This window comes from Gopherus evgoodei, chromosome 2, assembly GCF_007399415.2.
Source record: "Gopherus evgoodei ecotype Sinaloan lineage chromosome 2, rGopEvg1_v1.p, whole genome shotgun sequence".
Lineage (NCBI taxonomy): Eukaryota > Metazoa > Chordata > Testudines > Testudinidae > Gopherus > Gopherus evgoodei.
The window spans coordinates 76867023-76879993 of record NC_044323.1 but is presented as its reverse complement, the minus strand read 5'-3'; the positions used below and the strand labels follow the sequence as shown (position 1 = coordinate 76879993).

Genomic DNA, 12971 nt, shown 5'->3' with positions numbered 1-12971 from the left:
AATTCCTTCCCAACCCCAAATATGGCAGTCAGCTAAACCCTGAGCATGTGGGCAAGACTCACCAGCCAGACACCCAGGAAAGAATTCTCTGTAGTAACTCAGATCCCACCCCATCTAACATCCCATCACAAGCCATTGGGCATATTTACCGCTAGTAGTCAAAGGCGAATTAATTGCCAAAATTAGGCTATCCCATTATACCTTCCCCTCCATACACTTATCAAGCTTAGTCTTGAAGCCAGATATGTCTTTTGCCCCCACTACTCCCCTTGGCAAGCTATTCCAGAACTTCACTCCTCTGATAGTTAGAAACCTTCATCTAATCAAGTCTAAGCTTCCTGATAGCCAGTTTATATCCATTTGTTCTTGTGTCCACATTGGTACTGAGCTTAAATAATTCTTCTCCCTCCCTGGTATTTATTCCTCTGATGTATTTATAGGGAGCAATCATATCTCCCCTCAGCCTTCTTTTGGTTAGACTAAACAAGGCAAGCTCTTTGAGTCTCCTTTCATATGACAGGTTTTCCATTCCTCGGATCATCCTAGTAACCCAACATGGTGCCCGGGACTTGGGAATTGTTTATTCCAAAGGTGAACATTTTTTTTTAACATGTTTCCCAAGGAACCTTCATTCTGCCCAAGGCCACAACATCCTACTGAGGAAAGGTGGCACACCTTACATGTTAGAAGGGCTCTGAAAGTTTACCTTAGACATATGGAAAGAGCCAATGCACCCACAACCTGGTCAAATGCTATCATCTTTATCAAGCGATACAAGGTAGACTTCCTGTCCTCTGCAGAGTCATCCTTTAGCAGGAAGGTGCGGCAGGCGGTGGTCTAGAAATGATTTTGCCCTGTGAACAAATATAGATCGGGAGGGGACACAATTTTTCCTTTTTCTGACCTTTCCTGTAGTCCTTTCTAAATTTGTTTATTGATTGCTATTTCTCAGACATCAAGGACTGTGGGAAACACTGGGCTGCAGAATGGAAAATTACTTACATGCAATTCATTTCTGTTAGCAGCATCTTCAGTGATTCTACCCACCCGTGAGGGCTCATGAGTCAAGGGCCAGATATTAAGTGGAATCATAACCATATGGCCATCTTCCTTGGTCTAATATACATAGTTATTTTGTTATCTCTGAAATATGAATAACGACGTTATGCAAGTTTTACAGTTTGGGAATAACACATCTGGAAGCAGGAGCACTGGAACCTGTGTAGAAATGGTGGGGGGGGGGGCACTGGCGCCAGAACTGTGATCCCCTGATCCCTCAGCCAGGCAGAAGCCAGAGCCAGGTAGTGGTAAGAGCTACCCAGGGAGCCTGGCTCGCTGTGGGGAGCCTCACACCCTCTACCTGCCTTGGTTGTGGGGGCTGGAGTGCCCGAGAGCAGTGCCCAGCCCATGTCCCCAACCCCTGGGGCATGCCTCCCAGGGAGGTGGAGGATCTGGGACTCCCCATAGCGGCCTGGGCTCCCTGGATGGCTCTTACTACTGCCTGGCTCTGGCTTCTGTTCTGGATAGGGGCGGGGCTTTGGGGGGAAGAGGAGGAGCAGGGGCCCCATGGTGAAGTGAGACTAAGGCCCACCTTTGCCCCCCATCTGGGAAGAGGCTGGTGAGGCTAGCAGGGGCTGCACTTTGCAGTGAGGGAGCAGATCACCCTATTAGTTCCCCTCTCATGCCTGCCTGAGGGTACTATGCCCATGTTAAAAAGTGGACGGGCATGCCCCTCCTACTTTTAATAGTGTGGGTGGGGAGGCAATAGCTCCCCTGCCCACCCCTCCACCTCCAATTATAAGATCCCTGTTTGGAAGCAAGCAGGAGCTATGGGGGCATGGACAGACCATGCAGCTCCAAAACGCTGATCTGCCTTCATGAGCTGAAGAGAGGAGAGTAGCCCAGATGTCAAGAGTTGTGGGAGATGTTACTAACAGAAAGGAAATCATTGGTAAGAAATTTTCCATTCTTTTTACCTCATCCTCCTCTGAGCCTCCATTTTGTGAGACCAGAAGGTTTCTCAGTATGCACCAATCAAAAGGCAGTATGGTACCACTACCAAAGATAAATGTGACCATTTTTTCTAGTGATCAGGGTCTCATATCTAATGGGGAAGAATTTCACTGGAAAGAATGATCACACTGTACTGACCCTTTACAGCCCCTTCTTCAGGTATGCAAATTCTCAGGGGCATCAGAACAACAAAAATAGGCAAACACGGGCTATCATCTGACATACAATGTGCCCCTGCATGCTTTCACAAGCAGTGCTAACATGGGTTGACAATATTGCAAGTACAGCCCTTCTCAACATAAAAGATAAAATCGCATGGCCTAATGCTGGCTACTCCCTGGTTGGGGATACGGAGTATTAATTCACATCTGTTTCATGCAGTTTGTGTAGCTTTGATCCTTGAGGTCAGCTGATCAAACAAATCAGTTCCCATCTATCTTACTAATACAGTGGAAACTTGTAGCTGAGGCTATTCAGAGTCATCAGACAAGTTAATTTAGAATTCTGCCAGGTACTACATGGAGGAATACAGGTCATGCGATGGGTTGAAGCAGTCCAGGAAGTACAACAGGAAAAAATACCTTTTCGTATAAGGTAGTTAGAACAAGTGCAGAGCCAGTAACTGCCTCAGAACTATCTACATCTCTTCCATCCAGACTCCCGATTTGCGTGAGGTTCTTCCTTGTTGGGAGCAAAGGGCTGGCTGTAACTTTGATCAGTAAGGTCACTGGGCATTGTCCAAAGGATGGAACTTTTGGAGCTGTGCAAGAATTTCAGGAACAGCTTTGTTCCATTCCCTGTTTCAGAAATCCACAGAGAGGTGATAACAGGAATGAAATTAACCTCATCTGCTTCAGATTGGATAATTATAACCTGCTCCCCATCCTGTTTCTAGCCTCAGAGAATGAAGGGCAGGCAGAGCAGGGCCCTGTCTGAGATACATAAATAAGTTCCTAAAGCAGGCTTGTTTTCAAAGTATTTCCATTTTACTATCCCCAGATAATTATGTTTTGCAGGTAGATTGCTGCCTTTTTGCTTTCCCAGTTTTGATCATTTGACCATTTGATCTTACCTGTATCTCTGTGGGTCTCTCTTTGGGATCATGGTAGCAATAATACTGGCTTTAGGGAAGAAGGTAGTTCTGTTACATCTTCTGGGACAGTTTTTCTGATCAGCGTTCTGTATAGAGAAAGCTGGAGCAAACACAGTGATACAATTTCTGGAGCATTTTGGATTTAGAACAAACATTCACATGTGGTGCCAGGGAAGTCAGTCATAGATCTAGGCTGAGGATGAATACTATCCAGTATATGGTCTCCTTTCAGAAGATGAAGATGGCTGTAATAGAAAACAAGTGGGGCTACAGAAACAAATCCAATTCTTATTAGAGCCTATTGGAATTCTGATTTCATAAACAAGTATGCTTCAGTGACCCAGAGTTCATATACCTACCCATTCATTCCAGGCATCCCTCTGTGTATCTGCCTATATTATCCACTGGCAGAGATCTAGCTCTGATTGTATATTCTCTGTTCCCCCAACTGATGAATGCTGAGAGTCAGATTTTTTTAAGGGACCTACCCAGTTCAGTTCAGGGGATTTGGTACCAGAAAGAGAACACCACATCCAGTTGCTGGCATTTAATGATTTGTTGAGATCTCAGAGACCTGCTCATTCCATGGATAACAGACCTGTTCTTGTCATGATACTCAGTATGTCTGATTGTATTTTTCTCAGTTGTAACAACCCTAACAACCTTACTCCAGAAAGAAATTCTCCTGTTCTGGGTGAAACAACATTTCTTATCTCCTATGTGCACTGCTCACCAAGGGAGAGAGGAACACCAAGACTTACATGGCAGAAACCTGAGTAGCAGAGTAGAACCTGAGTCCATAAGTATTCTCTCTTATCATAGGCCAATGTAAAGATATAGATCACCAGCCTACTACAGCTGGAAAAAAGTGTTCTTGGGAGCCTCTGTTGGGACCCAGGATGAGGGGATGAATGACCTCTTAAAGCTGTGGAAGGACCCTGCTTTGTCTTCCCAGTTTTTTCCACCGCCCCTCAGGACAGTACAAAGTCTAGGAACTGAATAGCAGCAGTGATACTTTTTATGCCTTTCTTGTTGTAGGGGCTATGGCTCAGTGGCCTGATAACATTGCGTCTTCAGATGGCTGTTTTTGCAGAGGAAGTTGTTTTTTCAATAGCAGATCTTCCATCTGGGACTTGACAGGCTTGAAATGAATACTTGGATAAAGTACTTATTTCTCTCATGGATCCCAAAAGAGAAGACAACAAATGCAACTTATTCTACTGGCTAGTGCAAAGGTCATAGTTTGGATACCATGTTAACCAATGTACATAGCCCAGAATTCCTGCAGAAGGGTTTTATTCTGGATGTCTGAGCATCCTACCAAAAATATCAAGTCTCTGTAGTGTAATGTTCTCAGCATTTTAAAGAAAAGGAAGTTTTGTATGAATTCCGGCTTTAAATGCTTCTTTAAGGCATCAGCCTTATTCCAATCACCACAAGGCTTTACAGCATGACCCAAGAACCTCATTCTGTACCTTCAGCATTACCCAGATTGAACCTCTACAGTAAGCTTTCTTATACTTCCTATCTGTTAGAATGAGATTGCAAGTATGGGCAAGCACAATCAGATGAGGGCTGTTTTAATATGAATTAATGAGAACTAGTATTGTACTTTGAATTCAGATGGATAGTTCTTACTACTGTCATAACATTCATTCCCTAAATTCAAGTCTTCCTTAATTTAAGCATCAAAGTCAAGTTCTTAGGCGGAGTGTCAGAGTAGAGTAGTCATGTGTAGTACCTCTAACGTGGGGGTCCTGTGTCTCCTTGGGGAACTCTGATCAATTCTCAGGCGGCAGCCCCAGCAGCTCCTCAGCATCTTGGTCGGCTGGCGGTCCTGGGAGCTCTGTCTAGTCCTCAGGCAGCAGCCCCAACAGCTCCTTAGGGTCTCTGTAGGCTGGCAACCTGGGGAGATCTGGCCAATCCTCAGCACGGTAGCTGCAGCCCAACTGAACTGCAGGGCCTGTCTTTTGTACTTCCACTTCCTGCCCCACCCCATAACTTCTGATGGGGTGGGCGTGATTTTCCTGGTTCTACCCACTAAGGGGATGTTTTTTGGTCCCTCCCTGTCAACCTCTGAGGGAGGTTATGCCTCCTCGCTACAGCCATATAGCCATCAATTCATAAGTTCACCAAGTTCTTCATATTTGTCATCCAATCCTAGCCATTGCCATTTCCTCTCTTTTGGAAGAAGTCTGCATGCTTTGGTGCCTTATGGAAGATGTAGTTTATATTTATGTATAATCTACCTTGTTTGTGGATGTTCAGATTTAAAAGATGATCCTGCTTCCCACCCTAGAGGTACACTATTATGAAAATACCATTTAGCACGAAGAAGAGGAAAACTTATCTGTACTTACCTGAAGATTTCCCTTCTTAGAGTAATAAGGTAAGTAATAATTAGAGATGCGGACCACATGGGAGACCAGTGGATTACCCAGAATAGAGTTGGAAATTGACATCCAAAAATTTGGATTTGTCATTGTTAGGTGTAATTTGCCATGCTCTTTAGTAGGAGAAATCGTGTTTCTTCCTCAAAGTATATTAAACACAATCTGTTTAAATTATCTTGGCTGTGGATGTTATCTCAACTGGCTGGAACTTTGTGAGATAGAGCATTCCCATACTGACAGGGTTGGTTCTGCCCCCAAACTGCAAATAGGCTGACGTACCCATTGTGATGGATCTGCGTGCCTTATTACTCAAAGAAAGGAAACTTTCAGGTGAGTAGGGATACATTTTCTTATTCCTTTAACTATAACCAAGGAAGGAAACAGCAAACATATTTTGCTGCACTTGCTGCAAATATTCATGTTTCTAAAAAATATACTGTTTAACAGTGTTGCGCATATATATTTGAAATCAGTTGCGAGGTAGAACACTTAATTGGGGCTCAGGAGTATTTTCCCTTTGAAATATTATTTAAAAAATTCTTCCTTTTAGTGTAATTGGTCCATTAGAAAATAATAATATTTGCTCTTCAGAAGCAACTTTATAAGCCTGATTGATTTCATCTCTGGCAGGGAAGATTTAGCAGTACATAGAAAAGAGGTTAACTCAAGCATACAGCACAATCATCCCAACCTTCTTTTTAGTTTAATGGCAGAATTTTAAACCAGTGGCTCACAGGTGCTCCCTCCACCAAGTTACTGCATTTGACTCTTGGTTACATAGTTGCTATCGCCTTCTCCCTGCTTTAATATAAATATGGACAAGTTGAGATCACCTTTCACTAAAGCAATATTGGGGGGGATTGCTCTTCAGCTACTTAAATTTACAGTGAATATTTAAGTTTTGCTTTAATTGTTGAAGAAATTATCTAGTGTTTTATAATTAATACATGATGTGAAGAGTTAGAGAAGCATTTGTATTATTTTGTTAAACGTGTTTTTCTTTTACTATTTAGCAATGATTCTAAATATATAGAATTTGTGAGCAGTGAACTTCAGTTAGGATTGCAACTGCCATCCCTCCAAATAAATGCCTTCCAGGAAGACACAGTACTGAAACCCTGGATCAATGGTATTTTAGTCTGTAATTCAGTAACTTGTGCTTTAGCTTCATACTCTGTTTAATCTGCATTTTAATTAGAGCACTTTAACGTCAGCTGTTAAGGCTCATGCTTCTTCAGAAACTTGATTGTATTGTCCCCTTAGATAGCATTTAGAGAGAATTCTTCCGTAATACCTGCATATTTTGATTTGTCCAGATAAGACAGTTTGTTAGGGCGCTCCATTTCAGCCTCTTAGCATGATTTTTATATATTGTATGGTCTAAGGTTTTTTTATTTTCTTTTTTATTTAAAATCAGGTTTTTCAAACTGTTAATATGAATTTGCTGTCATTTGTGATTTGAATCAGATAGTTATCAGATATGTTGGATTTAATGTGGGTGAACAGAACTCCCTCCTCAGAAGAAATTTGCTCTTGAATGAATGCCCATACTTAGGGTTGAAACAATTAAAAATAGTAAATCTAAAAAGCTCTAAATGATACTTTCCGAAATAACTGGAGAAACCCAGGGAGAGGCTGGGAAGGGGGGGAAAATTGTGACTGGAGCAATAAGATTATTTTGCTCATTATATTCCCAGTTAGTTATTTGGAATAAGAAATATAAATATTTTTAAAAGTGACTAGTGAGTTTTGGGTGCCTCAGTTCTTGGGTGCACAACTTGAGACCCCATAAATGGGTCTGACTTTCAGAACGTTCTGAGCACCCGCCCTTTGAAAATCAAGTTCTTTCAAGGTGTCAAGCTGAGCACTCAAAAGTTGAGGCACTCAAAAGCACTATTCGTTGTTTGAAAATCTTAGTTTAGTTTTTTCAGATATATAACCAACACTTGTATTAACTATTATTCAAAGGAAAAAATCTTATGTGTCATATGGTGGGTGGTGGGTACATGATGTGTGTATAGATAAATGATTTTATTCAAGTCATTCTAAAATTTCATGTTTTCATGGTGAAAATATTTATAGTATCTCTGATCAGTTTTCCTGTTACAGTGCAGAAAGTAGGCCTGTCTTATGTATGTAGGAAATAACCTGAAGTGTCATTAAAGGAAAATAGTAATGAGCTGTTATAAAGATTTGATAAATTTAAACAAAACTAATGTTCATGACTAGTATATGACCCATTTTATTACGCAGTCCATTAAATATTTTTGTCCTGAATCTTAGATTTCAGATACTCAGGAAAAAGCTCTCTTTTGCCGTTGCCAAATTCTGACTGTTATGAACCATGGAAAATGGACAAAAATGTGATGGTAAGTTGCTAAATGCTTAACAAACTTGTAATATTGGGTTAATTTTGTTCATTATGGATATTTAGACAGTTCTTCATAAAAATACTTAGCTATCAGCCAAAACTTCAACTGCCTTAAAAATGGTATAATTTAGTGAATAAATAGTGAATAAATTTAGTGAATAAAGGGCATAATCAGTGATGAACAAACAGATGTTCAAAATGCAGCTGTGTTGGCTGCTGCTGCACTAGAAACACAATGTTTTTTGCCAATTGGGAGGGATAGTAGCTTATATTTTGTAAGGTTTAGCAGAAGCTGCAATGTTTTGTTAGATTGGTCACTGGACTGAGAATAAGGGGACCTGGGATATCATCGCAGCTCAGTCACTAGCCTGCTGTGTGACCTTGGAAAAGTAGTTTCAGCTCTCTTGGCCCATAACTTCTCCCACTCGTAGTCCTTTTTACATATTTAGATTATAAGCTTTTTGGGATGGCGACTCTTACGGTGACTGTGTGTACAGTGCCTAACACAGTGTTAGGGGTTTTTTTTTATGTTTTCATCAGTTTGTCTGTTACACTTTAAAATAAAGTTAGTATCTAACTTCTAAAATGTAAATACACATTTCTAATGAAAGATGGAAAGGAGAAATTACTATACTACTATGAGCGATGGTCCCTATGTGTTTTAGTCAGGAAATTTTTAGTAAGCAGGGTCCATTGGTTCACGTATGCGCAGTTCTCCTTGTACTCTGAACTGAGAATATAAGGGGCAGTGCGGACCAGCATCTCTCCATTTCCTTTGTACCACCATGTGGCCTGAGTCAGAATCTGCTTCTGTCCACAGCTTCCTTTGACTGCTTCAGTTTATAAATGTACAGTAAATAGTTCCATTATTTTGTTCATTTACTCTTTGGTTTGTAGTACTAGTGTGTAGTTCTTTTTTCCCCATCCTGGGGAAATTCTTCCTGGGAGGCTAGGATTATAACTAGGGTTCAAGAATTGTTTCCTTTTCGGTAGTGATGAACATTGCCTTTAGTGCATAGCTGAAATGCGAGCCTCACATAAATGCAGCATTTGCCATTCCTTCCCTCCCAGAACTTGTGATGGTCAAGAGCTAAGACTTAAAAAAGCATTTGATGGAAACATACCTCTGTCCCTGTATAGCAACCTCAATCAACAGGCAGTGCCCCTTTGAGCGCAAGCTCAGGACTTGAGGTTAAAACTTCCAAGCATAAGCAGAAGGCTTCTCATGATATTAAGAAGAGACAATCTGCCTTCTTTCAAATCTGCCCCAGAGAAAAGAGATTCCTCCCTCATTCCTTCAAAGTTGGGCGTGTCCTCGTGCACGGGTCCTAAAGATTGAAGCCTGAGTAAACCTCTTCAAAGGGGAAAGTGATGCAAAGGAGCATAGATTCATTGGTTTCTATACCAGTTTCAACATGCAAATTGAAAGACAAACGTCCACCACTACTCCCTTTTGACATCCAGATCAGATTCTGTGCCAATATCATAACAGCCATGGAGGAATCTGACTTTTGCTGTGACTAGGGAAGCACCAGATCTGATGGCTCCACTAACTGACTCATCCTGCACCCCAGAACACTCTGAGACCTTCATCTTCCCAGAGTACATTTTTGTTCTCCTGTGTTCTCACTCCTCCCTCCTTTCAGGTCTGTCTTTATTCAGAGACAGAGGAAGAAGCTATCCTGGAGACACAGAGCCACTATCCTCTTCCACCCGTGAGCCTGAGTACTCAATCATTGGTACTGTTGGTTCCAGCAGAAGTTTGGGATCCAGCTTTTTCATCCAATGAGTCGGAGATTTCAAAAGAGCCTCCACCCTATAATACAGAAAGAAGAGGTTACTCTCTAAATTCATCTCTAAAGTAATTTCAGAGTATTGTGAGTCATACCATCCACTTATTGATATTTTTTGTGAAACTGCATGCCTCTGATGAGGAAAGAATGATTCATTCTCTAGACATCCCAAGAGCACTAGGTCTTTTATCTATAAGCAACAAAAGCAATTAGACACCTAGACTTTTTGTTATCATAGCAGAGAGATCAAGAGGTCTAGCTATATCTGCGCAGAGATTTTCTAAATAGATCTCATTGCTCTGTTTTACCAAGTGGCTCACATCCCTCCCGTGGAGAGGATGAGGGTCCATTCCACCAGAGCCCAAGCAACCATTGCTGCATCTCTGCAAGACGTACCTCTACTAGAGATATGTAGGGCAGCTTCCTGGAGGTCCTTACCATCACAGAACATCACACTTCGTTCCAGTCTTCTGCTACAGACACAGCTATAGGGACAGCAATATTAGACAACCATCACTTCTGCATTCTTGCACCTACCTCCTGTTTGACTACTGCTTGCTAATCTCCCACATGTGGAATACAGATTGAAACCAGCACTTGAAGAAGAAATGGAGGTTACTTATCTGTAACAGTTAGCTCTTTAAGATGTGTGGTTCTTATCTGTATTCTACTACCCGTCCTCTGTCCCTTCTGCTGCAGATCATAGTTAGATTTGTGGCAGGAGAAGGAACTGGAGCGATGCAGGTCTGCACTGCCCTAGTACCTCAGGTCAAAGCATGAGGAGAACAACTGAAAATGTGCTGACCAACAGACAGTGCTTACGAAAAATATCTGGACTCAGGTGCATGGTGCAGACAGGGACCCCATACATCTCAAAGAACCTCCAGTTATAGGCAAGTAACCCTCCATTTATCTGATGTTTAGGTTTCCCATCTGATCCAGCAGAACCTTGGGATGATTGAGTTGCCCCGTAAATATTGCAGATTTTATTTCAGTACATTGCGTGGCTGTGAAAGAGTGGAATGTTGGTTTTGGCATGTTCCTGAACAAGGAGATGAAAAGGTAAAGGGGTTTAATTGAGGGGAGGAAATCCACAATTTTAACACTTTCTATTTTGTATAAAATGTTTTGTATTCAATTGAGTTTAGTGTGAGTTACCTTTTGAAGCTGTGAAATCCAAAGTGGGAACCCAGGAGAACACCTCCTTCCAGGTGCTTTTAACAGTTCTTTTAAAAGATATTTACCTATAGAGCCTGTAGAACTTGAGTCGGCAGATTTTCAAGAGAGTAGACAACAGCAAAATCATAAAAAATTATATGTATTAACCTGCTCTCTGTAGAATGTAATGCTGTATTAATAGGAATGCCTCAGTAAACCCAGAAGACCAAATAAGCAGAAATTGTATATGCTCCTAAGGCACCAAAGCCATCTACATTATGTCATCCTCCAAAAGATAGGTAGCAATGGTATCTCTCTGTAAAGATGATATAGTCCTCCTTGAAGAACTGACAGACGGAGTAGAACAGGCCTTGTGTCCCAACTGTGAAGCATTGTTGGCATTGTTGTTCACAGGTATCAGGAGCTTCCACCTATTTTTCATGAAGCATCGTGACTTCTAGTGATTCTGTATTTCAAGATGTCCTAAAAAAACCCAGAATATTTAAAATCTATTCTCTATATGATCTCCTTAGCAGCAACATTGCATCAGACTTACAGTTTTGCACACATCCCACATGGTAGCCAGGGAAGTATTTGTGGAGAGACTTGCTGAAGGCTGATAACCAGGCCAAGCACTTCATGGTTGCATCAGAGTATACTGATGGGAAAACAGGTGAATCAGTGCAAAAGAAGTGATTGAGTCCAAAAACAAGGAAAATAAATCTTTTAGGAATTGTCATACAACTTTGGTCACTGGTTCAGTTATTCGGGTATTCTGTTCCTGACAATGACCAGTATCAAAAACTTCAAAGAGAAGTGCGGTGGAGGGGGGAATTTATAAGGAAAGTTTCTTCCTAACTTCTATTAAATTAGTTAGTGGATGCTTTATTGCCTGAAACTCAGGGGTTTATGTCCTTTATACATTTTGTGTTTTATGCTATTTAATAAAACTGGATTATCTCATGGTCTACACAAATGTGTAATCCTCTTTTGAATCTAGTATGCTCTTGGCCGTGATGAAGCAATGAGTTCCACAGGTGAATTAGCCGTTTTATTTTTTAAAAATTCTTTCATTGAATGACTCTTGTTTTTATATTATGAGTGAGTAAAGTGGCTCATTGTATGTGTGATGCTCCTTAGAGATCTTCCATGCTAATCAGTCGTTCACATATGAATCACAATCATGTTGGCTGCTTTTTCATAAAATTATGCCCTGTGTAAGGGAAACAATATGTGGAATCAGCAGGAGCCTTTAATAAACAGCATGATTTCCAATCCTACTTCAAATTGGAACACTCTGATTTTTAAATGTTACTAACTTCTAGGCTTCAATTGACCTATTTTGCTGATGGATACGTCAACTCCTAGTCTAGAATCCAGTGTTGTCATTAAAATTCTTCTGGACTCCTGCCTATTGATCTCCTCAAAATTACTCATGCATGGAAAAGTATATGTTGTCAGCTTTTTTAAATTAAAGTCAATGTGGCTTTTTCTGAAACTGTCTGTTTTCTACAAAGTAATGACTCAATTGAAACAGGGTAACAAGTTTCAGAGTGGTAGCTGTGTTAATCTGTATCCACAAAAACAACGAAGAGTCCTTGTGTCACCTTAGAGACTAACAAATTTATTTGGGCATAAGCTTTTGTGGGCTAGAACCCACTTCATCAGATGCATAAAGGGAAAAATACATTTCCCCAATACTAATTTCTCCCTACTGTTAATCATACCTTCTTGTCAGCTGTCTGTAATGGGCCACTCTCTTACCACTTCAAAAGTTATTTTTCCTCCCTGGGTGTCCTGCTGTTAATTGATTTATCTTGTTAGACTGACCACATACTTGGTAAAGCAACCCCCATCCTTTCGTGTATTTATACCTGCTCCTGTATTTTTCACTTCTTGCATCCAGTGAAGTGGTTCTAGCCCACGAAAGCTTATGCCAAAATAAATTTGTTAGTCTCTAAGGTGTCACAAGGACTCCTCATTGTTTTTTCAATTGAAACAGTTTCTTACAGGAATCAAGGACTTGAAAATCCATTGCATTTTCAGATGCCAAAAGCTACTGTCCCTGTCCATCATTCAATAAGACTATATTATAGGGGCAGGCTTGGACCAAATTCTCCATAGAAATTTAAGTGTATATATCCTCTCCC

General features: G+C 41.0%; 1 protein-coding gene across 1 annotated transcript in view; it reads left to right on the top strand.

The window, feature by feature from the left end:
* TOPAZ1 (testis and ovary specific PAZ domain containing 1) overlaps window positions 1–12971 on the top strand; it is a 93428-nt gene that overhangs the window by 22319 nt on the left and 58138 nt on the right. Inside the window, exons 6-8 of the mRNA XM_030549384.1 lie at window positions 6513–6628; window positions 7783–7868; window positions 10588–10725. Coding sequence (XP_030405244.1) covers window positions 6513–6628; window positions 7783–7868; window positions 10588–10725 — 340 coding nt within the window. The remainder of the gene's footprint in view (window positions 1–6512; window positions 6629–7782; window positions 7869–10587; window positions 10726–12971) is intronic.